The sequence below is a fragment of the Rattus norvegicus genome, chromosome 2, assembly GCF_036323735.1.
Source record: "Rattus norvegicus strain BN/NHsdMcwi chromosome 2, GRCr8, whole genome shotgun sequence".
NCBI lineage: Eukaryota > Metazoa > Chordata > Mammalia > Rodentia > Muridae > Rattus > Rattus norvegicus.
Window position 1 is genome coordinate 79226738 of NC_086020.1, and position 27984 is coordinate 79254721.

At 41.6% G+C, this 27984-nt stretch overlaps 1 protein-coding gene across 1 annotated transcript in view; it reads right to left on the reverse strand.

The window, feature by feature from the left end:
* The window catches only part of Fbxl7 (F-box and leucine-rich repeat protein 7), a 369462-nt gene extending 356502 nt beyond the window's left edge, over positions 1-12960 (reverse strand). Inside the window, exon 1 of the mRNA NM_001108545.1 lies at positions 12461-12960. Coding sequence (NP_001102015.1) covers positions 12461-12497 — 37 coding nt within the window. The 5' untranslated portion in view covers positions 12498-12960. The remainder of the gene's footprint in view (positions 1-12460) is intronic.
* Between the last annotated feature and the right edge of the window lie 15024 nt (positions 12961-27984).

Below are 27984 nucleotides of genomic sequence, written 5' to 3' on the forward strand. Positions count from 1 at the left end.
GTTAGACCCTTTAATCCAAATAGAGACAATATTCAAAAGAAATAGCTTGTTTATTAAAAATCAAGTTCAGAAGATGTTCCATGATTTATTCAGATTCCTGTATAAACTCAACTCCCAAAACTCAAACAAAAACATGAAAATTATATAGTACTCAATAAAAAAATGTACACAATGCCATTCTATACAAAGTAATTGTTAAACCAAGTTAATACTACAAATTGGTGAGACTGAAATCATCAATTTGCATTCAGCAATGCTTAAATTACATATTTAAACACATTTCCCTTTAAACATCATACTTGGGTTATATTTCCCAGAAGGTATAATTGCATTAATAAAACATCAAGTTCTTACTAGATTTGTGGCTCATTCCATGAGATGAAACACTGACACTGATAAAGATCCCAAGACTAGGTCATGGGCCTAGAGAAAAACTTATTATTATTTTGCTAAAGAAACATAGCAATAAAATGTCTCTTAATGACATATATACTCATAGATCACAGCCCTACTCAAACCTTATCAGAGAAACTTCTTGATGTAGACAGTACTTAACAGAGAGGGCCACAACTGGATAATACATAGAATGAGGGTCTTAAGAGCACTCGGCCTTAAATGGGATGCATTCATCAAGCATTCCCTTCAAGGCCCAAGACTGGGTGACTCCAAGGAAATGTATATATGATATATGATATATAATTCATATTTAAGAAATATATGTAATATAATATAAACTATATTAACTCACAGAGACTGTGACAGCACAAAAGACCTGCACAAGTTCTAATTAAACAAAATCCCAGTAAGAAGAAGGAGAGTCAGACGCAAAGTCTCACCACAACTATTTGCAGTTGAGACCTCCTGGGAAAAGGAAAAATCAGTTCTCTCCAGTGAAGTTCCACAGGGTGTATGGCACATACTCCAAGGCAGCCCCATTTCCAAGAGTGGTTGGCCAGCATGAAAACAAATACCAAGGGTTTTGTTTTGGTTGGTTGATTAATTGTTTGTTTGTTTGTTTGTTTGTTTGTTTGTAGGGAATTGTTGAGAGGTAGGATCTGGGAGGCATTGGAGGAGGGAAACAATAGTGTCTATAATTTTTTTAAATGATTGCATGACCCACTGTATCTATTAAGCAGGGTTCACCTGTGCTCATAGAAACTGAAAAGGCAAGCCCAGGACCTGCCTGGGTCTGCACCAGGTCCTCAGCATAAACGTTATGGTAGTTAGCTGTGGGTCTCCCTTCTCCCCAGGGTGGTTGGCCACCAGCCCATGAGGACAAAGGGAGCAGAGTCAATGAACAGGGTTTTGAACAGCCGTGAGTACACAGGGAAATCAGACACATTGGGGGATCATTTTCAGGCAGACAGAACAACTTCACTTGGGGTGAATCATGGGTTCTATAATTTTGGGGAAGGGAGGTAGGAATATCCAAAGTGGGCCAAAGCCATTGGCTAAAGGCTTAGGTGCTGAGATGCTTCATTAGCACAGGAAAGCACTTTAGGGATCTCAAGTGCTTGCTGAACAGGTTCTTATTGGGAGAAAGGAAGCTGAACCTATAATAGAGCCAAGGCTATGTGACACTCCACAGGTAGAGGTTGCAAGGGGATTTCAAGCTTCCCAGACAAGGTCAGAGAAGAAGCACTGCTGACAAAAAGAGACCATGATTTTGTGCCAAGCTCAGAAGGAAATCTGGACAAGGGTAGACTTCAACCTTAATTAGCAGGGAAACAGTTAGGTTGGTGTTTTTATGGGAATCCTAATGGTGGGAGGGAGTAGATCTATGACTCTTTGGCCTGCTCTTGAGACTCTCTTCCTCCTGTTGGGTTCCTCCTGCTAACATTATTAGATACTAGATATTCCAGCCTCCACATGACGGCTTTCACCTTGTCTTACGGTGCCTTGTTTTGTCCTATTTGAGTGTCCTCTCTTGGAAGCCTGCTTTTTTATGGAGAGGAAATGGATATGGTGGAAAGGGAAGATGAGTGGGGGTTGCTAGGACAATGGAGAGAGGGGAAACTATGGTTGGGATGTATTATATTAGAGAATCTATTTTTGATTAAAGAAAGTAAAGTTACAAACTATAATATCCTCAAAGATATTATCAAAGAAAACGCCATGTTGAAAGAAACTCTTTTTGTATGTGTGGTAAGAGAGATTGAACTAGGAGCCATGTTTATAATAGGCAAACATTATACTACTGAGCTATAGACAGTACAATTTACTTCTTAAGGGTAAAATGTCCAAGGTGAGGGACTGTTGATGGTGTTTTTGGAGCCAACATAGGTCAACTATTGCTCTAGATTTATCCTCATTCATTCGCTGAACAAACTATGGAGAGAACCTAGTTTGTGGGCAGAGTTATACTCACCTGTGGTTATAGGCTTGGTAGCGTGAGCAACGGTTGAACACAAGAGACCAAAAACTAAAAAATAAAACAAAGACAATACAAAAGACTAAAAACAAACAAACAAGAAAACGGAGATTAAGCTATAAGATAGTAAGTGAAAAGTAAAACAATGACGGAAATGAAACAATGAAGAAATGCAATGTCTCTGATATCGACAGCCTCTCTGTAAGACTTGCCAAAAGCCTCAACTCCTTGAAGAATCTCTACATAATGTGACAATTTGATCTCAGTCATAAGGAAACCTCGGAGTTAGAACTCAAATGATCCTGAGGATCCCAAGTCCTGAGAAAATTCTCTGATCTTCCAAGCAATAAAAGCTCTTTCTCCAGATTTTTTCCATCAGAGGTTTGCAAAGAGAGAACCTCTTCTGGTTTCCTCAATGAACTCGATAACACTAACGAATATCACTCAGTCACAATCATTCATCTAGCTATAATTCACTCCTCATGATCCTTGCTCCAAGGTGACTTTCACAGTCAATACACACACACACAGACAACACAACACAGACAACTTTTCTACTTCTAGCACAGCTGTAAATATAAAGGATTCCTAAGCTTAGGCACAGGCCACTCTCATGGTTATGGAACAGCAATTAAAAATAGTACCAAGAGTTCCTAGCAATAACTGTCTAGTATGGTTCTATGCTTTTCTTCTGGCATTGGAAGAAGAGCAATAGTATAAAGGACAGTATGCTAAATTTAGCAACAGCATGACCCGAACTCTCGTTGAATGAAGGGAAAACATTTAATCTGCTAAGGCTCAAGTTTCCTTGCCTCGTACCTAGAGACTACAGCAGATGCAGTCACTGTGATATAAAATGATATTAACTTCTAAAACCCTTTGTTGTTTACAAAGAAATTTCGAAGACATAATGATGAAGAAGCCTACCAGGGCTGGCAAAACAGAAGGGCAATCTCTCAAATATATGTCAGGATAAATCCCCATATTAAATGCTGCTCTGACTCTGTAGCTTTTAGGCCAGCGAGAAACGTAAGATATGAATTCCAAAGTATTACAGAGGGAAGAAAATTAAGCATATTTCACAGCCTTCTATTGGCCAGTATTTTATAAGCAGATACAAAGGTCATCCCAAGTAAAAGACTATCTCAGGACAAAGATCAATTAAAATTAACCATGCTCTGGGGAAGTAAGGGGACAGCCTCTCTGCTTTACACTCTGCAGACTCCAAGGAACGTGCCAATTATTTTATATGCTGACATTATTAGATACTAGATGGTCTGCCAATTTGTCAGCAGATGGATTCCTAATGAGCAGTTAATCTGCCCTTCACAAAGGCACACAAAGTCTTTCATTTCTGATCAGCTACTCCACAAAGCCATCACTCTTTCCCATACTCAGCTACTTCTTAGTCATTGAGATTCTTTGAAACAATAAGCAAAACGAAGACCAAAAGGGTTTTGGCTGCCACCCAAGTATCAAGACCATGAGCACAGTGATGGGAAGCAGGGACTCCAGGACAGTCATGGGTTTCATGCATGGCGCCACCAATCCCTCACCTGCTATGTGCCCAGGGTCTGACAACTTCTAAACTTTTACATTTATAAAATGGGAATACAAGTGTCTCCTCTCTGGCTGTCCTGAGAACTGCAGAATGAGTGCATAACATGCCTAGAGAGGGTCATGGTGACTAACTTATTGGGTTTATTTAATCATCTATTTACTTGCTTGCTATTTTTTAAGACAGGATCATATTCCATTGTCATCTCTCGCCTGGAATTCACCATGCCGCCCAGGCTGGCTTTGAACTCATGTAGATCCTACCACTTTAGTTTATGAAGCACCGGGATGACTGGTAGGTAACACCATGCTCTGCTTTTCTCTAACTACTTTTAATACAACAACAGAGACTATAATAAACTTAGCAATCTCCAACCATGCCAAACATTTATTAATCATTTTGTTTCGCAAGCAATGTTTTCCTAAGAAAGAAAAACTGAATAGAACACAGATTATATTTTCAAGATTAGATTCTGTTTCCTATCAAGCTCGTCTTATTGTCTTTCTCATTTACTTCTTAAATGGGTTTTCTTCTCTACCTTACTTTTTTCCTCTTCCCCGAACATCAACTGTGAACACACCTGACCGTTGGAGTGGGTTAGGCTCTCCTCTCATTGTGGACTTGGCTAAGACATTCCCTGGATATGACCCCAGAATCTGGCTGAACTCAAAGGTTCAAGCACATATGTAAGCTAACTTTTCCTGACTTTTCCACCTTGCCAAAAAGTGGCTTACAAGCAGCAGAAAGGTCAATCCACACGTCTAAGAGAAATGCCTGAGATTCTTTTCTAGAAATTCTGGTTGTCTTTCCACTATTACATGTGCTTGGAAAATGCAGCACAGGACTTTACCACAGGGAGGGAGCAAATAAACAAAGAATGTTTTACTAACATTTCTACACATTGCTCAAGGTTTCTAGAGTTACAATTATGAGTTCGTGCAGTGTGAGCAACGGTGTTTTTCCTTTGTTACTGGTTTAAGAATTTAAATAGGAATTGATAGAATGAGCCCTTCCAATGAACAACCTAAGAGAGATTTACGGTCCCAGAAACAGTCCGTGATACTTCAGCCGTGGAACAGACAAAATGTTGACCATGTGTTTATATTTCATTACTGAGGAAAATTCAGAGATGGTTAGTGATTATTCATGTCGAGAGTTTTAAGGCTCTTTGGGGTATTAGCTAGCATATTTTGAAGTCTCCACTCTGAGGCTTTCCTTTGCCCTCATTGAAGCCTGTAGATTGAGAAACCCCAAGGCTGGCCAGGCATCTCTGCCCCTTCACTGGAGCATGTCAAGGTTCTCACTTACTTGGAACGCACAGGAATCACTGGCTATGAACTAATCCATATGAGAAATGGAATAAGAAGATTTAGGGTAACAGTGAGGGGGATTGTACAATGGTTAAGAATGCAAATTCCTCTTTCAGAAAACCCAAGTTTAGTTCCAAACACCCATATCAGGTGGCTCAAAATTGCCAGTAACTCTTGCTCCAGGAGATCCAATGCCCTCTTTTGGCCTCTAGAGACACTGTATGCACACACACACACACACACACACACACACACACACACACACACACACATTTTGTTAAAACCTTTCTTTAGAGATCATAAGGTATCACTCATCAAAGCAAGAAGCTTCATTTTAACCATTTATTTTTAGAAAACATACATGTCTTTTAGGCATTTCAGGCACTGCAGACATAGGTAAAGGCTGTCATCATTTAGACTGTACCCCCAACTTATTAGTTACTCACATCAAGTATATTTGAAAGATAAAGTCCTTCTGTGACTCTGCACTTGCTGCCCTGATTAGCTACTAGTTTGGAGAAAGTTTAAATGTATTGTGTCTCCTGAAGGTTTCATGTGTTGAAATTTGATCCTCATAACCAGATATCAAGAATGGAGAAGCTGACTGTGTTGTTTAAAGGCCAAGGCTTTGGGAAGTGACAAGGAACAGATTGGTTCATAAGGTCCTCTGCATCTCAGTCCTGGAGTCTTTATGAAAGAGACTTGAACAAGTTCTCACACCACGTTGCTTAGCTCTTGTTACAGGGCACTTTGCAGAAGGACCATCAGTAGATACAAGCCTTTAGACTACAACTTTGACTCAAATACACTTTGTCTCCTCATAAGCACCAAGTCACAGGTATTTCATTTAATAACAAAATATAAATCAAAAAATGAAATGAAATAAAAATGAGACTTGTATACATCCCAGCTAGAATACAAACTTCCTTGGACCAAGTCTCATCCCACTGAGAGTTCAGTGCAATCAGGAAGAAGCCTGAATTTCTAAACAAAGCAAGAAAAAATGAGCTGCACTTCAGGGCAAGTTCATGTAGAAGAAAGAAGGGCTGCCCTGGTGACTCCCAGAAGCCACTGGGATGGACAAGCTTCTCACAGCTTCTTGAAAAGTTAGTTAGTTGGTAACATTTGATTAAATATTAGCAATTGATAATATCAACTTTAAAGTCTCACATACTAAGGTCAAATGCTGACTTGAGATGTTCAACATGGATACAATCAAAAGACCTGTCTCAAGTTTAAGAGACCCCTGGGTCCTGTAGTAATAAGAAAGTAACAGTAACAACATAAGGGACAGTAGTCAGGATCCATGACTGCACATAGAACAAGAAGTCATTTATCAAACCCAACTTCTGTATAAGCATTTGACATGAGTATGCAACTGAAAAGTTGGCTTTCTCAATTGCTAATATTTAATCAGAAGTTACCACCTAACTAGAACTACACAGCAGGCACGCTTTTCAAGAAGCCGTGAGAAGCTATAGGAGGGGACATACACATGGAGGGATGAATATTAACCCAGAATAAACATTTAAAAATATGTTCTTAATTGAAATAGAATTATATTACTTTTCCCTTACTTTCCTTCCTCCAGATCCTCCCAGATAACTCTCTCATGTCCCCCTTCCAGTTGGTAGTCTCTTTTCCTTTGATTATTTTTGTTACATGCATAATCAAACACACACACACACACACACACACACACACACACACACACAAGGCAGTAAGTCTATCTGAATTGTTTGTATGAATATGGTTTCGGGGCTGACCACTCTGTATCTACCAACCAATAACGGGGCTCATCCCTGGGAGAGGCTCATCCTACTCCCAGCTCCATCAGACATAAAAACATGTGGCAGGATGCTTGCTAGGGAATTAACTCAGAACTCCCCATACTACACCCCTCATTGTGGTCACCTTGCAAGGGGAGGATCCTCTGGCTCCCCAAGCAGACCAACTTCAACTATAACACAGGACTTCTTCCCTAAACCCACCCAACCCTAGCTTCCTATCACTTGCATACATTGTGTGTACTCTGAAACTTGCATTTCATCATTCAGGCATTACATTGAACACGTGAGGATTCTAAGCTCGTCCTGTAGCTTTCATCTTTCATTGGGAGAACGCACTGACCAGAGACTTTATTCATGTAACACATGTACCAGCTTCAGAAGTGTCTACCACTCCAACACCCAACCAAAACCCCAGAGATAACAGCAGATACAGGGGAAAGGCAGGGCAGTTCTTAAGTACTCAAACTCGATGGCCGATATGTTCCGGTCAGTGGTACAAAAAGAGTTAAAACAGAGCTTCAAGAGTTGGTTCTCAACATGGAAAGAAAGCAACCTCTCTTTTCACATCTTTATTTTAAATGTGCAAAGGAAAAAAAATAAAAACCTCCAATTCTCTCAAACTACTGCTCACGGTAGACCAAACATGGTATTGTTAGCCGCACAAACCAGATGCTTTTCCTTTAACCAAACACTGGAATACTATCCTTTCTCTTCTGATTTGCATCACGATGGAATTCTTTGCTGCAGGCAAAAGATGAAAACCAGCTTCTATCTTGGAGTCACGGTGATATTTAGAGTATGTCCAAGCCATCATTTACCATTCTGATACACAAGCAAAAAAATGTAAGCTAGAACTTTTGAGGAATGCACAAGTAAGTAAGACCTATTAAGCAGGGAATCTAGACAAATTCTATATCCAGTACTCTGTCTGAAGCAGATACTATAGAAGACTGGTAATGTTGCACTCGCAGAAGACTAAAATATCTGGTACTATCATAGACTCCCAAAATACACATGCTGAAATTCAATTATAATATGTTAGTATTAGGAAATGAAGCCAACACATATATGTGTAGGTTAAAACCTTCATAGATGGATATGTGTACTTTTAAGAGACCAGATAGCCAGGTAGACCTGTTTTCTCAATGGCCTTGCTAAGGAACAAGTAGAAGCTGGGACGTGTAGCCTAGACAGGGATTCCTCAACAGAACCTGGGTGTGCAGACATACTGGATGCTATCTGACTTTTAGACTCTAAAACTGGGAAAAATAGCTTTCTACAGTTCATAATCCATACATATATGACACTTGGTTAGAGTGCTTGCACTGCTGGAGACACAGAAGCAATTTTAAAGAGCAGTAATCTACATGGATCCTCAAAGCTCTGTGCCCAATTTCCTGTAAGTCTTGGTATAAAGTCCAACTTTTCCAAGAGGTAACGTGACAATTAACTAAAACTATACCTTGTCTTAGCCTGCCAAATTTCTCATTCTCAGACTTTAGCCCCTTATAGCAAACCACGTGGTTTCTCTGCTACCTGTCCCTCTTTGCATCCTTTTGCAGACTTACGAAGTCATAAGAGTTCCTGGCACATGGCAACAAGGAGAATGTCAACACATATTAGCTGACAAAAATCAATGACTCTGGGATTGGCCAGTAAGATAGATACCATCTTTCTTGGCCCTGGTATTGTTTGCTGGTACAGCGAGGCACAGAGGCGGCCCTTCTCCTTAGGATTATCTTATGGATAAAGTGAGACGACCTATGCCGAGTATTTAAAATCATGAACAGATACAGCAGACTTCTGGTAAGCGTTAATTGCCTTTATTGTTATTTCAAGATTCGTTTCCCAGTTGGTGATGGATTTGTGAAAATTTACACCCTCTGAGCAACCAGCTCTCTCATCCGAAGGCACAGCTCCGAGATGGTGAAAAGGCCCCACTAGAACCAAAAGCTACCAGGGGTCAATCCCCAAGGTTGTGGCCACTCCAGCTCCAATTCAACAAGACCTAGGGCTTTGCAAAGGAGCTGTTAATAGTGTGTGTGCTACTGCCTATGACCTGTACAAGTTAGAATAAACATAACACTGGAACCTTAAAAGGCAGAGAAGGCAGCTCCCTTCTTCCTATTTGAACTGAGATGTGTTCCTTTGGCTCAACTGAAGTCAAAGAGAACAGTTCTAATGTCTTTGAATCCCCCGACTCATTCTTCATATTTCTCTACATAAGCTATAACTTATACTTTCTGAAACCAGATAAAGAGAGAAAAAAAATGGTCTCTCATGAAAGAATTTACCAGAACATACTAATCATTTAGACACTGGCTTATGTTTCTAGAAAGCTAAAGATTAAGAATGGAAGTTTTTCCCAGCCCGGAGCAAAGTCCAAGGCCAGCCTAAAGGCAGAGTATTAATCTAAACTATTCACTAAGAACTTAGGGAAACAAAACACTTTAAAGTCACTCATTATGGATTCGCAGATATCTTTGATCTCAAAAGGAAGCAAAGATTTAGGGACCAGAATTAGCAGGACAAATGGGAATGACAGTGAACAAGATAGAGGAAGGGGTATTTATTGGTTTCTTAGCAGTTAAGTCTTCACTTGCCTATTAATTATAACAAGGCTCCACGAGGCTAATCTTCTCTAAGTGGTCCATGAAAAGACACCAAGAAAGCAAAATGAAATGAATGGCTACACAGTTAGGGAAGAGATAAAGGCAAATCCTGTTAGTGAGAATGTTTCTCTTCACTCTGGGAAAGGAAGACCCCAGGAGGTGATGTTCGAATTAAGTTGCAAATTCCCAAGTGGATGATGCTCTATTTTATGACACGGACATCTAAAGACTGAAAGGTGCACAATATATGATGAGTGTATAGTTCCAGGAGGAACCCAAAACCCCCTTTCTGACAGTCTTCCAGGCAATGTTAAGCCTGCCCTGTGTCTTGGATCACAGAAAGGTGTAAGGTATTGTCCCACCGCACCTGGTAAGGTAGTTTTACAATGACGTTTTAAAGATGTATAAGACATTTCCTCAAAACACTGAAAGTTAAACTTTCCGATAATTCAACAATATTTGCAATACACAAAGCTCGTTTGTGTTGTGTCAATTTCCAGGAACTATAGAAATATATACTTGTAGTTTTGAAGCCTACAGAAACACAGCTGATATATAATTGAACACGTTCAACACAGTCGACATATAAACACTCATTACTAAGGCCCCCTTTATGTTTGAAATATACTATGCCTAAATTGCACTGAATCTAGAAAACTACCTTGATTCTCAGTCTCCTTTGACAATAGGTAAAACTGGTAGGGAGAGCTTTCACTCTCTTTTGAATTTGATACTTTGGATAAAAATGATGGCACCTCGTATTCTAACAGGCACCTCTGTGTAGGTTTTTATCAAGACATCATACAGCTTTACTATGCTCAACTGTATATAAAAGCTATTTATGGGGACCACAGTACAACAAAGAGGAAAGTAAGAGGAGAAGGGAGGCCTGAGATCATGCTTCTTGGGTTTCTCTATTTTCTTGCTCGTCTATTACGGAGGAATCTTGACTCATCTGAAAGGACTTGATGAAAACTAAACACGGTATGGCTCTCCAGCCAAAACTCACAAACATTCCCATTGGCCTCCTCTGATCAGCTGAGCACGAGGACGTTTTTTCTTTCTCTCTCTTTCTTTCTTCCTTCCTTTCTTTCTTTCTTTCTTTCTTCCCACTCCCCCCCCCTTAAAAAGTCCACAGTGTATCTAAATCTGATCCCAGTAAAATTTGACTTGAGCTGAAGTGAAAATGCAGAGGTAGCATTTATGAGTAACAGCTGGAGAGCATTACTTCTCTGTCTATCCCTTTCTCTCCCAAGGGTTGAAAATTCTGCTGTTCAGACAGGAAGTCGTCATATACCACACACTGTATGATCTGATATGCTAGGGTGTGAGAGCACACTACCGAGGACTGGAAGATCCCTGAGTTGCTTTGGTTGGTGAGCCAGAGTGATGATCCTCCCTCCTCCAGCATCAAACCCAGGATTGACAGGTACACTAAAAGTTCTCGAATACCCTTTGAATGACTTCCCGTTAATAGGTCCATTGTTTGTCACTCCACACATTTTAAAAACATTAACTTCAATACCTTCAGAGAGTGAGTGGCCAGGATTCTCCAATAATCTTTTCTTGGCCCACTTTCATACTCGCTGTCTAAAAAGATTAACATTTCTTTCAAATATTTCTCTCATGTATTTGCGCAGGACAAAAGTATTATACATGCATATGTCTGTCTGAATATGCAGAAAAAATATATGGATGGACTTCAAAACATAATGGTCTGAAAATGAGTGATTTTTTTTTTCATCGAGTGAATTTTTCCAGGATTTGCTTTTAGTCTAAGCTTTACAAAGTTGCTCAGAACTAAAACACAGATACGAACAGGCAGAGACCCCCTACATTTTGTAACCATGGCTCCAAGTTTTGGACAGGCTGATAAGCGGTTCCTTAGCACCAGATGCTGAATAGCTATTCTGCATTCCTACCAGTCTGAAAGGGCTCTTCCCTTCAGAGCCCTGTAACCGCCTGTGCTCTGGGGGAAAGCTGGAAAGCCAACCCAGTCTCCTCACTCCTTTCAACCGGGTTCACTAGATACAGACCTTAACTCTTGAACTGTAGAAAAATCCCTTTGCTTTGTGCCTATCAGGGACATACTGTTAATCACAGGGGTTAAAAACACTACTGGTATTATGCAAAGCGGGGGAGGCGGTACTGAGAAGGCAACCCACACATCCATCATCCCTTTAGGAGTAGGCGGAGTTTAAAGTTTCCCCAACTTCCAAGTTCTCACTTGACAGGCAATATTTCTGTGCAATTTCCAGCCCCGAGTAACAGATGGTGTTCTGCGTGTCTTGAGCCTCGAGAGAGCCCAGACAAAGCTCCCAGCCACTCCATGCCTCGCGGGACCCATAGGTGGTTAGTTTCACGGAGCTGTCAGACCAGGGCAGTTAGCAAAGAATGGAAGCTTAACTTCTTCCAAAAGTTTTTTTTTTTTTTTTTTTTTCCCTGATATGAGGAAGTCCGGAGGACAGGAGCACAAAAAGGCCTGGGAAAGTTTTGATTGCTTCAATTCTCTGCCAAACCATCACCTAGACCAAGGTGCGCAGAGAAGGAAAGCTGGGGCACATGTGTTCAGAAACACAGCAGAAATGCAACTTGAGCAGTCCTAAAGACAACCTGGAAAATTGCTTAAGAGACCCCAGTGGTGGAAAGGCACCCTCCAGACACCAGCGACTGATCTCGCAGAGCCCAAAGGGAAGACCGCAACCCAATGGCACCAAAGTAGGGTGCGCCTGAGCTGTGTACGGAGAGGAAAGGGAGGGGGCGCGATCCTGGAGTGTGTATGGGGGCCGGGGTGGGGAGGGGACGGTCGGCCCACTCACCCTCACTGCCGTACTGTTTGCCATTGTTCGCGCCCATCCTGTCGCCGTCATGCCCGCCTTCTCCCTGGACACTGCATGGCTGGGGCGCACCTCCCAGGCGGCGGGGCAGAGGAAAGCAGGCAGCAACGGACCGTTAACTGCCCAAGCCCCTTCCGAGGTGCGATCTGGGCTTGCGGGGGTCGTCACTGGTCTGCGAAGGGAGGGGTAGTGCTAGGTCCGCTGTTGACACTCCCGAGGGTGGCGTGCTGGCTCAGGGCAGCCGCCGGGGCTCTCAGATTCCACGCTCCGCGCGAGTGGGAACAGCGCGACGCACAGCCCGCGCCCGGGTGCCGCCCCTAGGCTCGCCGCTCCTCCGCCGCGGGGTCCCCATGCGCCTCCGCAGTCCCGAGCCGTGCGAGCCAAGCCGCTCCTGCCCCGGGCTGTCCGGCTCCTCCGCCTCCGCCCTGCGCCCCCGTGCGTCCGCGGCTTCCCCGGGGAGGGCGCGGCGGCCACTTGTTGCGATGCCCCGAGTGAGCAGAGACTTGTGGCCGGGCGCTGCTCGCCTGCGGGCCGGACTTTTGTTAGCGCCAGGCGCCTCCTCTCGCCGCCCAGCGTCAATCACAGCTGGAGCCCCCGGGAGGAAGGCCGGCCCGGAGATGCGCGGCCTTTTAAAGGGGCAGCACGCCTTTTCCGGGCTCCCGCTCCCGGCCCCCGCCAGGGTTCCGGCTCTCCGTGCCACTCGCTACCCCTTTGGCGCAAAGGACCGTGCGTTGCGTTGCGTTGCGTTTTACTATTGTTCTTCTGTAGACTGTGGGCTTCAAGTGGTCCTCCGAATTCCCGTGGAGTTGTCTACCAATGCGGCCCATTGGGGTGCGTGACGTTTACAATAAACACGCAGTCCCAGTCCGTGTCCGGTTCTGACACATTTCTGGTACCTGTGCTGGCAATCTCCAGTGGCTCCCTGGGTTTGGGGGCTAAAGAAGGGAATGGAGGAGGGGTAGAGAAAACTTTAGAGGAACTTAGCAGGGAGTGGTCTCTGGAGAGCAAAGACATTCCCCGCCCGGTGAAGGAGGTTTCCTGGCTCTGAAGTTGTAAAAGCTTCCGAGCCACGATTTTTTTTCCCTTCCTCATTTTTATTTATTTTCTTCTTGTAGTTGATGCCATCCTTTATTTAGTACTTTACTACTTCATTTGGAGATTTACTTGGCCTTTGCAAAGCTCCCTCCCCCCTTTAGCCCCCCCTTTGGTATTGCTTCTATTAAATAAAAAAAAAGAAAAAAGAAAATTCTTAAAATTCTATCTATTTCTATGTAAGTAACTAAAAAGTTCCACTGAAGAACAGAACGTTTTTCACGCGGGTTTTTTTTTTGTGGTGAAAACAAACACGCAGTAGTTTCTCCTTACAGATGTTGTTAATTAAAAAGTTTGGTGATATGTTTATCTTTATAGATACATAATTCTTGAATAGAAACCCAGGGGTTAGTAAACAAAGGCTTCTTATGAGATGATTTGACTTCTTGCAAACTCTCCTTCCATGAGTCCCTACCATGCTCTTCATTAAAGATAAAACATTGTGTTTCAAAGTTTAAAATCTATACTTAACCACACAAAGAACATATTCTGACATAAAATAATAAATGTGCAAAGGTTCGAAGATAGGACAGAATAGTTATTGTGCCTTTTTTGTCTTCTACTCCAAAGTCATGGGAGGATAGTTTAATGTCTTTTAAAATATCTAATATCTGAACAATAGTGTGTAATCCCTAATCACTTGTTTATGAAATGAAATTAAAAAAAACCTTTAGGATGGGCTTCCTCTAAGGTTCTGCTAGAAAACACAAAACCAATCTAAAAAATGAGTAGACATCAGAGTCATTTTCTTGCAGAAGATGGATTCTACGTGGTCCTTGTGATGACCTTGAACATCTGACCAACCTGCCTCCCCTCCCCCTCCAAATTGCTAGGGTTATAGGCATCCATACCTGTCTCCATACCTGGGTTTACATGGTGCCCAAGATCACAAACCCAGGACTCCATTCATGGTAGACAAGCACTCTGCCCACTGAGATAATCTCCAGTTCTTGGTCCAGGAAGTTTCATGTCTCCATTTAAGAAACTGTCTGAACTTTACCATTTTGGAGGCTTAGCTGAAGACAGGCAACAGTAATTCAGGAAAGCAAGTGAGACTCATCTCATGCTTGGTGTAACATTCACAGTTTGTTATGCTTATGCTGTCAGCTCACTGATGCCTTCTGCCCCTCTTTGTAGTACACTAAGCATGGAAATGATGAGAAACAAAACCAAGGCTCCCAAAGTTTAGTTCTCCTGAGTCCGCAAGAGGAGAGAGCACCAGAATACTCAAGTTCCATCCGACCAGTCCCTGGGTCCCTTGGCCACTAGTCAACTCAGAGTCAGTGACCTGGTCTTTTGATCAGGTCATCTACCAAGATCTTTACTATCCAAGTAAAGCTGCCTGGGACAAGCACATTGTCCTAACAAATTATATCTAGCTGCTTTGAAATCAAAATTCATGTTTTTAAGTTTCTGTTGCCTGCCATAACTGAGCACAGGGTTAACCCCATTAATAAAGTTGCTATTTAAAACAAAATATATAAAAAATGTTTGTTTAATCATTCAAAAAATAGAAGTTCATACAAATATTTGTTGGCCTCCTCACCGTGAACATTTGAAAACAGTAATGAAAAGAAAGAAAAAAAGTGTTCTTGGTAAACATCAAGGTGTATTCATACTTGAATATACACTGCTTTTCGAAATTAACATGTTGCATAAATGTTTTTATGTGGCACAAAATTTCTCTTTTGCATACTTTCCAAGCCCCAAATTTTCATCACCAATTTACAAGCCTCTTCAGACAAAAATCGTGTGTATTTCATCAACATACTTGACTTTCCAACCCAGCTCCTAACACAAGGAATCACTCATCCATCACTTGCAGGATGGATGAAAGCTGAGCAAAGAAATAACAGTGGCCCATACAGTACTCCATCTTCTCTGTCTATGCCCCTTTAACGGGGCCAACCCACTGAAACCTGGGTTTAAGGGAACATTCTATATCACTACAAAACAGAGTGAGAACACTGGCTCCACAGGATGGAACAAGTACCTCCTGATGCTAACTGAGCCCAAAACAGAATGGCTAGGTCAGTAGGTCACAGGCCCTAGAGGAGAACCAAATACTATCATTCTACTACATAGACACAGTACTAAATTGCCCCCAAATTCTTAGCGCTGCACCCATAGATTAGTACATCTCTCAACTCTCATCAGAGAAGTTTCTTTGTACACTAGATTGCAACTAGTACAGAAATCTGCAAGTGGTCAGCGTACAGAGAATAAGACATGGTAGAGTGCTCGGCTCTAAATGAGACATCTAAACCATGCCTCCTTTCTGTGAGGCTCAGGGATAACCCTGAAATGGACAGAAGGACAGAAAGAACCAATGGTGACAGATCTAAACACCTTCAGCTAAAACACTATTTGCCAGACATGATGGGACCACTGCACACATGACCCCAGCAGATGAGGCTACATGCATAAGACCTGCCCAAGATCAAGCTAGCAGAATTCCCAGCATCAACAGAAGAGGCTCATGAAGTCCCACCTCTACCTGAGCACCCTTTAACAACTGAGAGTTGCTGAGAGATGAAGAGACAGTTTTCTATTGGGAAGGGACCCCTGAAAGACTACCCATGCTCTCGTGGATTGTCCTATCTCATACACATACAGGCAGCATTAACTGGCACCAACCCAATACAAAAAAAGATAAGCATTCAGGCAGGAATATATCTTTTTGCTATTTTTATTTTCATTTCTGTTTTTTATTGTTTTCATTGTTTATTTTTGGAAACTCGGTGTTTGTTGGGCTACATTGATAAACATTGAATCTCTTATTAATAAAAATGTTCTCTTTTCTAAGAGTATATGTTATTTGTCTTATTGAAGTTAGATGCCAGTTTGATATTTAATATGTTCCCTGAGCCATAGAGCTTCAGGTTAATATGAACTTGACCCTGGTGATGGACTGTCAGAGCCATGTTAAGGCAGTTGCTATCCTGCGTATTCGTTTGCCTCCTCTCTTCCTCTGGTCCATGGCTTCCAGGCCTGCAAAAAGCCATGATTCTTCTGAGGACACTGTAAATAAAGCAGATGCTGATGCTCCTTAAAAGTGCATTTTTGGCATCACTAAAAAATAAAACCTCTGCTTAAAGTAAAGAAATAAGTACTGGATGTCAACACAGCACATACGAGACTTTGGGGCTGGGAAGATGGCTTAGTTGTTAGAATCCATGAGGCACAAGTGTGAGGACCTGAGGTAGTTCCAGTACTGACTCACAAGCTGGGCTAGCAGTGCCTCTGAAATCCAGTGCTGGAGTAAAAGGGCTAAGACAGGTAGCCAAACCATATAGATTGTTGAACTCCAGATTCCATAAGAGACTCTGTCTCAAAGCATAATATGGAAGGCTACAGAGTTAACTCATTGGTTATTAGCATTTGTTGTTCTTGCAGAAGACCCATGACAGCTTACAACCATCTGTAATTCCAGTTCTGGGGATCCAATACCGTCTTCTGACCTCTGTAGGCACCAGGTATGTATGTGACACACATGTACACATGCAGGCAAAACCCTCCATATGTATAAAATGAAATAAGAAATAAAGTGGATGGCTATGAAAGACAGATAGACCTCTAACCTACACATGTGTTCATACCCTACACAGAGACATGTGTACTCAAATAAGATAAAATGTGATATCATAAAAAGGATATGTAAAAAGGGAAGAAATGAGTCTAGCAGTTGAATGATATGTACTTCTGTCCATTTATATTTTCCTCTTTAATTCATTTATTTACCTTCACAGGTCTGAGTCACCTGCTTAAATTAAATGCAGGATATTACACGGTCTCTAACTACAGCTGTGGTGGAGAACAGTAAATCGATAGGCTTGCATTTAAATGTGCCTATTACCTGAGAGAAGAAGTAGCCCCCTAATAAGCATTGATTCATTATCAAAGATGAACCGTTACTAAATTAATATTTATGTAGGTAGAAAACAAGACTTTAAATGATTATCATTTCTGCTATTATCAAATTCTGACTCACTATATACCACTACTCCATGGTGTTCAGTTTTGGCTGACTCAGTGACACGGTCTCCACAGCCTAATGAATTTTATTAGTGTACACGGAAAATGTTTTACTACAAATGAAGTTCAGAGGAAGCTCTGCCAGTTTCTCCCCTCTTTCTAACCTTTGCCTCTGGTGCTGCTGGAAAGAATGTGAGCAACTTTTGACCTGAAGAGAAAGGACAGAAGAATTGAATAGATCACAATCTAGACTCCGAAGACACAGCCCACTGAAACCACTGACAGCATCTCATCTATAAGCTTCATAAATAGAGTCATGAAGATGATATATAGCCTAGACACCTAGCTTCTTCATTACTTAAAGCCAACTGGAATACCTAAAAGGCAAATATTTTGCTTTCAAGAAGGAAAAAAAGTGTGATACAATAACTTTCTTCTGATAATAAACTATTTTTATTTAAAGACATAATTCTATTTTGTACTGTGTATGTATGTATATGTGAATGCATGTGTTGGCATGTTTGGGTGTGCTTGTGTTCTTGTGTTTGTTTGTTGTGTGTACATATGTGTAAATAAGTGTGTGTGCTGTGTGTGTCCATGTATACAGGAGAGCATGCTTATGTGTGCATATGTGTGTTTGTGTATGTGCATTTGTGTGTGTGCATGCATGTGTGTGTGTGCATGCATGCGTGTGTGTGTGTGTGTGTGTCTGTCTGTCTGTCTGTCTGTCTGTCTACAGGTTTAAGAGGAGGCCGGAAGTGGGTGTCAGGTCTCTGGAGCTCCAGTTGTGACAATGCTTGACCTGAGACTGGAAGCAAACCTTATGTTCTGCAAAAGCAGCAAATGGTCTTAAAGAGCCATCTCTCTAGCTACTCTAGAATGTATATACTATATTGAATTGTATATGCTATATAATATAATTCTCTATAATAACTAGCTGTTAGTTATTTTCGTATGTATTAATACTTAAGTGGGAATTTAAAGTTATATAGGAATTATACTTAAACAGATCAGAAATGTTCCACAATAGCCACTTATAATATTACTCTCTTTAGTTTCTAGATAGAACACATAAATATTTTATACTATTGCATATACAAATAGTATAGATTCATAAACACGCAAAAGTAGCATGAAGTATAATCTTTATTAAGACTATATTTAAAACCAAATTTTAATGTCATGTAGGAAAGATATAAAGGAACAAGAATACAGCAAATACAGAGGCGAATGCCAGCAGCAAACCACTGAACTGAGAATAGGACCCCCGTTGAAGGAATCAGAGAAAGAACTGGAAGAGCTCGAAGGGGCTAGAGACCCCATATGTACAACAATGCCAAGCAACCAGAGCTTCCAGGGACTAAGCCACTACCTAAAGACTATACATGGACTGACCCTGGACTCTGACCTCATAGGTAGCAATGAATATCCTAGTAAGAGCACCAGTGGAAGGGGAAGCCCTGGGTCCTGCTAAGACTGAACCCCCAGTGAACTAGACTGTTGGGGGGAGGGCGGCAATGGGGGGAGGGTTGGGAGGGGAACACCCATAAGGAAGGGGAGGGGGGATGTTTGCCCGGAAACCAAAGAATTATTATTAAGTATTATATAAATTTAAAAAAATAAAAGAAAGTGTATTTTCTTTCTCAACAATGGATAATATAAAACTTTCCTGGAATCCAGTGCAATTTTTTTAAAGGTAACATCTTTCACTGGGGTTTTCTAGCTGTAGATGAAGATCTAAGGAATTATTGGAAAAGACCATGTGAACTCAAGCCTTGTGGTCCTGATGGCCATGTAAACCAGGGTGAATGCTGCTGAGTCTCATAGGTGGCAACCGCAACCCAGTTGCACAAGGACCAGGGTGGTCTCATGCATCCAATGGAATACATTACCAGAGGCAGAAAATAAGCTCCATTTTATACAAAGAAACAATTTCAGAGATGGGCAATGAAAGAAGATAATGATGCATCTTCTATAATGACAAAGATATAGGCATGTAGAGATGTAAGGGAAAAAATGTTCAAAATAGAACAAACAGCAAACGAAAAGTCCCTAAGACCAGGATGAGCCCATCATTCTTCCACCAGAAAGGAAATCAATGGACCACTCATCTATTGCTATGATGTCATGTGACAAGTTGTCCCCTAACTCAGAAGCTCAAAACAACCAGTTCCATTTCTTATATGTGTTACAGGACTGTGGATCAACTGGAGCTAACTGACTTCAGGCATATTGATGGGAGAGTTTTGGTACCAGAGTTCAGCTTTCGTTGAGATTTCCCTTATAAGTCCTTCTACAGTCCAGGCTAAGAGGCCAGCCCTAGGTCATGTATTATTCATGGCACCCAGATGACTGAAAGAAACCACAGAAAACATTACAAACACACCAGACACCCCCACAAGCATCATAAACAAAAGTATTTGTTTGGCCTTGCATGTTGACATGACAAAAAGCAAGGGATAAATTAAGACAAGTAAATTACTGAACCTATTATGTGAATAGATATGTCAAAATGGGCCAAAGGCAAGACTATAGAAGTGGTACATAACCACTCTGAATTAATTTTATAATAAAATGTGGAGGGATTTTTAAATAGGGATATGATTAGACCTCATTGGTGCTTAAACTGATTTACACTATACCAATGCATCTAAAACCAACAGGGCCTCAGTGGAGAAGATACAGAGTCATAGCTTTCTGTACTGAAATGGATGACTCAAAGCTGACTTTGGTCAGTACAACATGAGAAGTTCAATGAATAAAAACACTCAGACTCAGTGTGTACTTTGGGGAAAACCACCTGACTATGGTTTATAAGAAGCAGACAATTAGAAGTGGGACCACGATTTTGCCTGGTCAAGAATAGAGAGAGTGGTTAGGAGGGTAAAGGAGAAACATTTGGGGATAGTTATCTGGAATGGGATCCTGGCATACAGAAGTCTATATTACATGCATTAAACTTGAGGCAGCAATTAGACACATGTCATCATTTGTGTTAATGACTCTGGTTTCAGGGAATAAAACATCACTTGGACATATTGACTTGGAAGCTTTTAGCCTGCAAGATGTATTCATGACATAGACCTAGATGGGAGAAATTAGGAAGAAAATATAAATATTGTAGAAGTGTGGGGCTAGAATTTAACATACGTCCACATTTCATCCCACAGAGCAGAAATAACTGGCAAAAGAGACAGAGAAATAAATAATAATATAGACTGAGACTACAAGAGATATGGGTATGGGAAAAGCTAAAATAAAAATACTTCCAGAAGGAGGAAGTGGCTCAGTGTGTCAAATGCCACTGACTATTCAGCAGACTTCGGGTTTGGCAGGAGATGGTCACTGTCAGCTGTTTGGAAAACTATAATAAGTCACTTAGGCAGAGTCGAACGGGGAAGGGGGCAGGGCCTCTTTGTTTTCATGGACTCTGCTAGGTGAAGCTTATATGTTGATAGGGATTTAAAAAAAGAAACAAAGAATTATGGTAACAACAAAATCACAGAGTTAAGAAAAGAAAGAAGGAAATGGTTGGGTAGGATCAGGAGGAGGTTCTTCATCCGGATATGCAGATGTAGACAGTTGACAGTACCAGGGAAGAGAAGGTCATTGGCACTTCCCTAATTACCTCCCCAAATGGGCAACTACTAGGATGCTCAAGCTCCAAAGGCACAGGATGGGAGAGAATACCAATCACATCTGCCTGGCTCCCACTGCTCCACTCAACCAGAGTGGCTATGGCTGCTGGCCCAGCAAAAAGGGCTGCTGAAAAGAATCCCAGCAGGAGACTTCTTCCATGGCTAGGTTGTTCCAGAGTAGCTCTGAAAACTCCTATAGAATCTCTGGCCAACTTCTCAGCCAGGGAGAGAGCAAATCACAGCAATGGCAGTATATTGGGAACGTCCTTGGCTGCTTAGCAATCCAGCTCCATTGGTGCCCTACAACCCAGATCTGACTTCATTTTCTTTCTGGCTTTTTCAGCAGCTGATAGATGTAGGTAAGCAACTCCTTGCTGCATTAGAATCATGGTTTGCCCTTTCAAAGCTGCCATGATGCTTGGTCCCCTGTCTTCAGAAGACACAGGTAACTGGCACATTCACAAGCACCTTCCATGGGAATTTCAGTATGGGCAAACAGCTGCTCATTTTGTCTTTTTGTCACCTCCTGGGGAAATCCAAATCTAAAAAAGGTTTGCAGAGGTTCTGACCTTTGTCTTGATTAGAGACATCTATAAATCAGAGTATCACCTCAATGCTACTGGCACCCGTAGTTAGAATATTCTGTGTTGAAAGAGCTTTTTTTCACACTGAGAATATTCTAGGGCGTTTCTGGCTTTCTCTACTAGCTACTAATGGTACCACTCTCCAGTTATGTCTCCAAGCCTTTCAGAATGTTTCCTACGGAATTACTACCTACACACCCAACAGTCCTCCTTGAGATTCCCTATTATACATCATCTCTCATTCTTAGAGATCCCCATAGTGTTAAATCAAAGTGATCTAATTGACTCTACCCTCTTTCCTATCCTGCTTTTGTTCCCTATCCTTTGTAAGTGTTCCTGAGAGCATCCCCTCAAACAAGCTATACAGAAATGTCCCTCTTGTTTCCTCGACTCAGGACTCAGTCCTAATAGTGACCCTATAAAATTGATCAAGTTGGTTTATCAATCCATTGGCAGGCTGAGTCCTGCCATTGGTTGATGGTGACATATGCCAAAAGTGAAATGGACAAAACATTCATTTCAATGGCATGGCTTGGGAAACCGTTGAAGGAAATTATCTGGTTTGTGGGAGATCTCAATTGTTTGATACGTTGGAAGAAGAGTGATTACCAGGTCTATGGAATCACTGACAGTAGAAATAATTGATCAACAGAAAAGGATCATTGAAAGCTGAGAGTGGGTAATCACTAGACCCTGCCTTCTTAAGATGGGATAAGACAGGAAGAGCAGTGGAACAGCCTACATCCAGTTTTAGATGTGAATGTCTGATCCTCTTGCCCTAGTTTAGGAGAACTTCCTGGAGAAGAACTATTCCAGCCACACAGCTTATGACCCTTAGGATCCTAGTGGAGAAAAATCACATTCAACTTGTCACCAATCCTGCTTCTCAGATTTCCATATAGCAAGGCTGTATACACTGTAATTTGTTGCTAAGTTGTTACCAAGATAATAGTGCTCTCACAGGTCACTGATGGACAAATGTCCAACTTTAATTCTAATATATATTCTGTGTCAGTGCTCTTAAAAATACTTTGGCTAAATATTTTCTTCTACTTCTCATTCTAGTTTTTTTTTCATTAAAAATTTCCTTAAGTGTGTTTCGATTAATCATCTTCCCCTAATCCTCCTAATTCTTGTTTTTTTGCTACTGTCATTTTTTAAGCCACTTCACTGAAGTAGATATTATCAAGATTACCAACATTATCCATTTTGCAAAATCTTCTAGAAAATGTTTTCTGTACCAATAGCGCCTCTACTACTGATGAAACTTCTACTGCCCTTTCTGGAGGGTAGTTATTGGTAGACGCTATTTGCAGGTTATTCCTGCAAGTCTATGGAAGAGTTTAAGGGCTTGGTTCACTGTGTGTCTACTCTTTCCAAACCCATGCGTGTAAGCAACACCAGTGATTTCAACACATTTCAATGATAGAGCTTCTCAGTCTCTAGCCTTATTGATTTATCTTCCCCATTTCAGCTGCTTATGCTCGTTGACATCCCCCAGACTCATCTCTTAAGCCCACTATTAACAACTTGAAGATCACATTTGCAGGGACAACATTTTGTCTTTCTGGTATTTCTGTTATGATTCTATTAGATTGTCCTTGCTTCACAGTTATTATCCTCTGAGGACATGTAATTAAGCTATCTTAATCAACTTATCATTGTCCCAAACTAGACTCTTAGGCTTAGTCTTTTCTATCAAAGTTTTCATTCCCTCAGCCAAATATTGGGCAGAGTTTGAAGAATCTTATAGAAGTGGGGGAGGGGGATTGGAGGCCCAGAGGGGTCAAGGACACCACAAGACAACCTAGAATCAACTTATGAATGTGAGTGGTGCCATCCCTGGGCAAGCCAGGGGAAGCAAGACAGGGGAAGCAAGCCAGTAAATAACATCCCTCCATGGCCTCTGCATCAGCTCCTGCTTTCTGACCTGCTTGAGATCCAGTCCTGACTTCCTTTGATGATGAACAGCAGTGTGGAAGTGGAAACTGAATAAACCCTTTCCTCCCCAAGTTGCTTCTTGGTCATGATATTTGTGTAGAAATAGGAACCCTGACTAAGACTGTCTTCATGTAGGACTCCTAAAAGTAGGAACAGGGGCTGTCTATGACTCTGTTGCTTGCCTTTGGATCCCTTTCCCCTAACTGGGCTGACTTGTCTAGCCTCAACAGGAAAAAATGCAACTAGTATTACTGCAAGTTGATATGCCAAAGAAGGTTGATATCCATGGGAGGCCTCTCCTTTTTTGAGGAGAAAGGGAGGAGCAGGATTGAAAGGAGAGGAGGAAGTAGAAGCTGCAATTGGGAAGTAAATTAATAAGTCAATAATAAAAAAAGAACTTTTAGTTCCCATCTGTCACTGAAAAATTTTACATCACTCTACTGACCAAAATACTTGCTCTGAATGTACCTTAGATCTCAATGGCTTCAGGAGAATGATAGAAGGGAAAATGTGCCTATTGACCCAATACAGGCCATTAATGGCCCCTGGTCACCTGCTCTGTTTCTCCAGTCTATTATTTCTCTTTGTTCTCCTCCATCTAGAAAAGCTCCACCCTCCAGCTTAGCTAACAGCTTGACTTGTTTATTTTACTAAGACAACAGAAACAAGAAATGACCTTTCCAAGTTTACATCATCACTCTGCCATGTGTGTCTGGGACTCTTATCCTTCCTGTGTTACCTGAGAGCATCCCTTGCAATTATGTACCAGGTTAAAAGTTACCATCCTATCAGATGGTGAGCCCCTACTTCTTCTCTATAGAAATATAGTCTATGCCATGCATTCCTGCCTGGTTACTGTCTTATTATATTCTAGCTAATGTTCAACTGCTCGTATCTGTGCCCAAGATTGTGTCCCTAAAACAAGGAAGCCAGCCACTTTTCTCTCACTCTTTCCAAGCTGGAAGAGGTGAATATTGGCACTCTGCCATATCCAGCAGCCCTCAAACAAAGGCAGATGGTAATTGTTGTCTCAATTCACATTCCTGTATTGTTGCATGGGGTGATTATAAAGCGTGCTTTCCAAAGCTGGGCATAGCCATCCAGAATAGAGCCTGATGTCAAAAATACATTCCCTCCCCCTTTGACTCCAACCTTCCTTGGTATTTCATACACAAATCCTTGTTCTGAGGCCTTCTACAGAACCATACATTAAGACATTAATTTCCCTCCCTTTTCTTTATACCATTATGATTTCTGAAAATTGCTGCCTATTCTCTATGTCTATGCTATGACTCCAGAGTTCTGTTAAGTTACATGCATGGTTATCTTCCATTTTTCTCCTTGTACTTTTCTTTTGACCTATCTCAGGTGTTCTGTGAACTGTGCTACAAATTAGCTCTTGCCATCATCCTCCATGCTTGTGATGTCTAGGCTCAGTTCTCCACTTAGCCACTCTGCTAGCTGCATTCAGTTCGTGACTCTATCCTGTGGTGATTTGAACAGGAATGCCTCCTATAGACTCACAAGTTTGAATGTTTCTCCTGTGGGGATTGGCACTGTGCTTTCCACCACAACAAAACCTCTGAAACTCTAAGTCAGCCCCAGTCACACCTTTCCCTTTATATGAGTTGTCCTGGTCATAATGCCTCAGCAATGGAAAACCTAACTAAGATTCACTCCTTCCCGGCAAGTATCCATTTTCCAGTTCAGAGTCTCACATTCTCCCTTCTCACTCCCTGATGAACACATTCTCTACCATCTTTGTGTTTTACTCTTAACTCTCTGCTTCTCAGCTCTGTAGTGATAAGCCCAAGACTCCAAGGCTTCTCAGGGCCAGCTTTTCTTCTTCTCTGTCTACAGTAAATTCTTGTAGTAACCTCACACAGAGTGTGAGCTTTAAATCATCAATAACATGACCGCTGGTAAGTTTACATCTTCAACTCACCTCTTTGCCTTACAGATCAATATCTCTTATGCTGCCCCTGGAATGCTTGGATCATAAATATAGATAACTCAAATCTCAAAATGAACTTAGTTCATCCTTCCTTGCTTTAGTAAACAGGAACTATACCTTCATATTTGCTCAAGCCAAAAATCTTGGTGTCATCTCCAACCCTCATTTTCTCCCTGTCTGTTAGAATACTCTGCTAGCTCCTCCTTCAAAATGCATTCAATCTGTAATTCGTGCCGTGCTTCCCAGTATTTCTGACCCCAGGTTTGTGAAGAGGTTCTCTGTTGTCACAGTTGTTATTTGTGTTTCAGCATATTGCAGGACGGCTCTTTTCTGGGAAGTTAGGCTTTTTCTTCCACTGTCTTCCCTTTCCATTTAGAGTAACAACTAGAGTCCTCATGGCTTTCCTGTTTTCTTCTGATATGTTCTCCTTGCCTCCCTTGATCCCAGGATCTCAGCCCGATTCCAGACTCTTATCAGGATGCCTGGGCACTTCCTTGCCTCTTCACCTTGCCCTCTAATAGCTGCTTGATTGCTGCCAATGCTTCTGAGCATTGGAACCTTCCTAGTCTAGAGCCACCTCCTTCTTTGGGTCTTGATGGCTTCCAGAGCTGTCACCAGGATTGTTTCCAATGCCTAGTGCTGTGGAGGGTACCAGTCCTCTTCTGTATGACTGTGCCCCAATGCCGTCCTGTCCTTCTGTCATTCACACCTGGTTTCCTTCTTAATTCATCTTGACTGACCTAGATCTGAACCCCAAATTTTAAAGTGGTTTTATCGAGTTATTGGCAAGGTAAGTCTTCCTACCTACTACAGACCAGCAGACTCCAGGGCAGAAGACTTCATACATCCTTACCTTATTGACAAGTATGAAAGGGATAAAATCTTCTCCAAGAAACTCTCCTGAGTAATGGGTTTGGGGTTCCAAAGAATTAAAATTACCATCTCAAAAATCAAGTTTCTCAAAAATTTATTATTGTTATGTATTCGTTAGTCTTTTTTCACAGTCCAGAGTTTATCCCCCTCCCAGTTCACCCTTGGACTGTTCCACATCCCACATCTCCTCCTCCCATTCTCCCATCTCCAAAAGGGTGTTCCCCACCCACTAACCTAACCAGACCTTCCTATTCCCTGGGGCCCCAAGTCTTTCAAGGGTTAGGTGCATCTTCTCTGAGTCCAGACCTGGCAGTCTTTTGCTGTATATGTGTTAGGGGATATTCAGCTGGTGTATTCTAGCTGGTTGGTTGCTTAGTGTCTAAAAGATCCCAGGGGTCCAGGTTAGTTGAAGACTGCTGGTCTTCCTACAGAGTTGCCCTCCTCCTCAACTTCTTTCTCTAATTCAAGTACAAGGGTCACAGGCTTCTGCCATTGGTTGGGTGTAAATATCTACATCTGACTCAGTTGCTTGTTGGGCTTTTGGGAGGGCAGTCATGATAGACCCCTATTTGTGAGCACACCATAGCATCAATTATAGTGGCAGGTCTTGGGGCCTCCCCTTGAGCTGGATCCCACCTTAGGCCTGTTGCTTTTCCTCAGAGTCTTTTCTATTCTTGTTCCTGCAGTTCTTTCATACAGGAACAATTCTGGGTCAGAGTTTTTGACTAGGGGATGGAACCCCATCTCTCCACTTGATGCGCTGTCTTTTTACTAGAGGTGAACTCTACAAGTCCAGGGCTTCAGTCCTGTCAAAAATTTATATCAAGGGACTTAGCTCAATTGTCCTACTCAGTAGTGAGTCTCTCTAGTCTTCTTTGGTCCATTATTAAATCATTTATTTAACATATCAATGGCAATTTAGAAAGCAAGACACTGAAAGTCACATTTCAATTGTGATTTGTGTACTTGACTCTTCTGTAGTAGTTCTCAAGCACCGGCAGTTTGCCTTTGTTAATTCTTTGCTTGCTTCTGATAGCATATACAAGGCAAGCTTGACTGACAAGCTCTTGTTGTCTTCAAAGATTCACTGAACTCAAAAGTGAGTGCAGCCAGTTTTTAAACTGCAGAGATATTTTTCTCTCCACGTAAGTTTCTGTCCCACCCATCCCACCAACATTTGTTGTTACTTTTTAATATAATATACACTAAATATTTGCTTTGGTTAAACAAAAAAAAATGCTCCATTAAATGTTCCAATGCCATTTGGCTCCAGTACAGCTGTGGGCTTTCCAGTCCAGCAAGACTGTCCAATGACAGTGGCGCAGCACTGATGACCTAACCAGTTGTTACACAGAGTTATTGCTGGCATGCTCTCTGGGAAATGTCTGCTCCCTCTCTTTAGTGAAACACTTTTTCTCAGTTGTAAAAGGAGCTTATTATAAGTTCTTG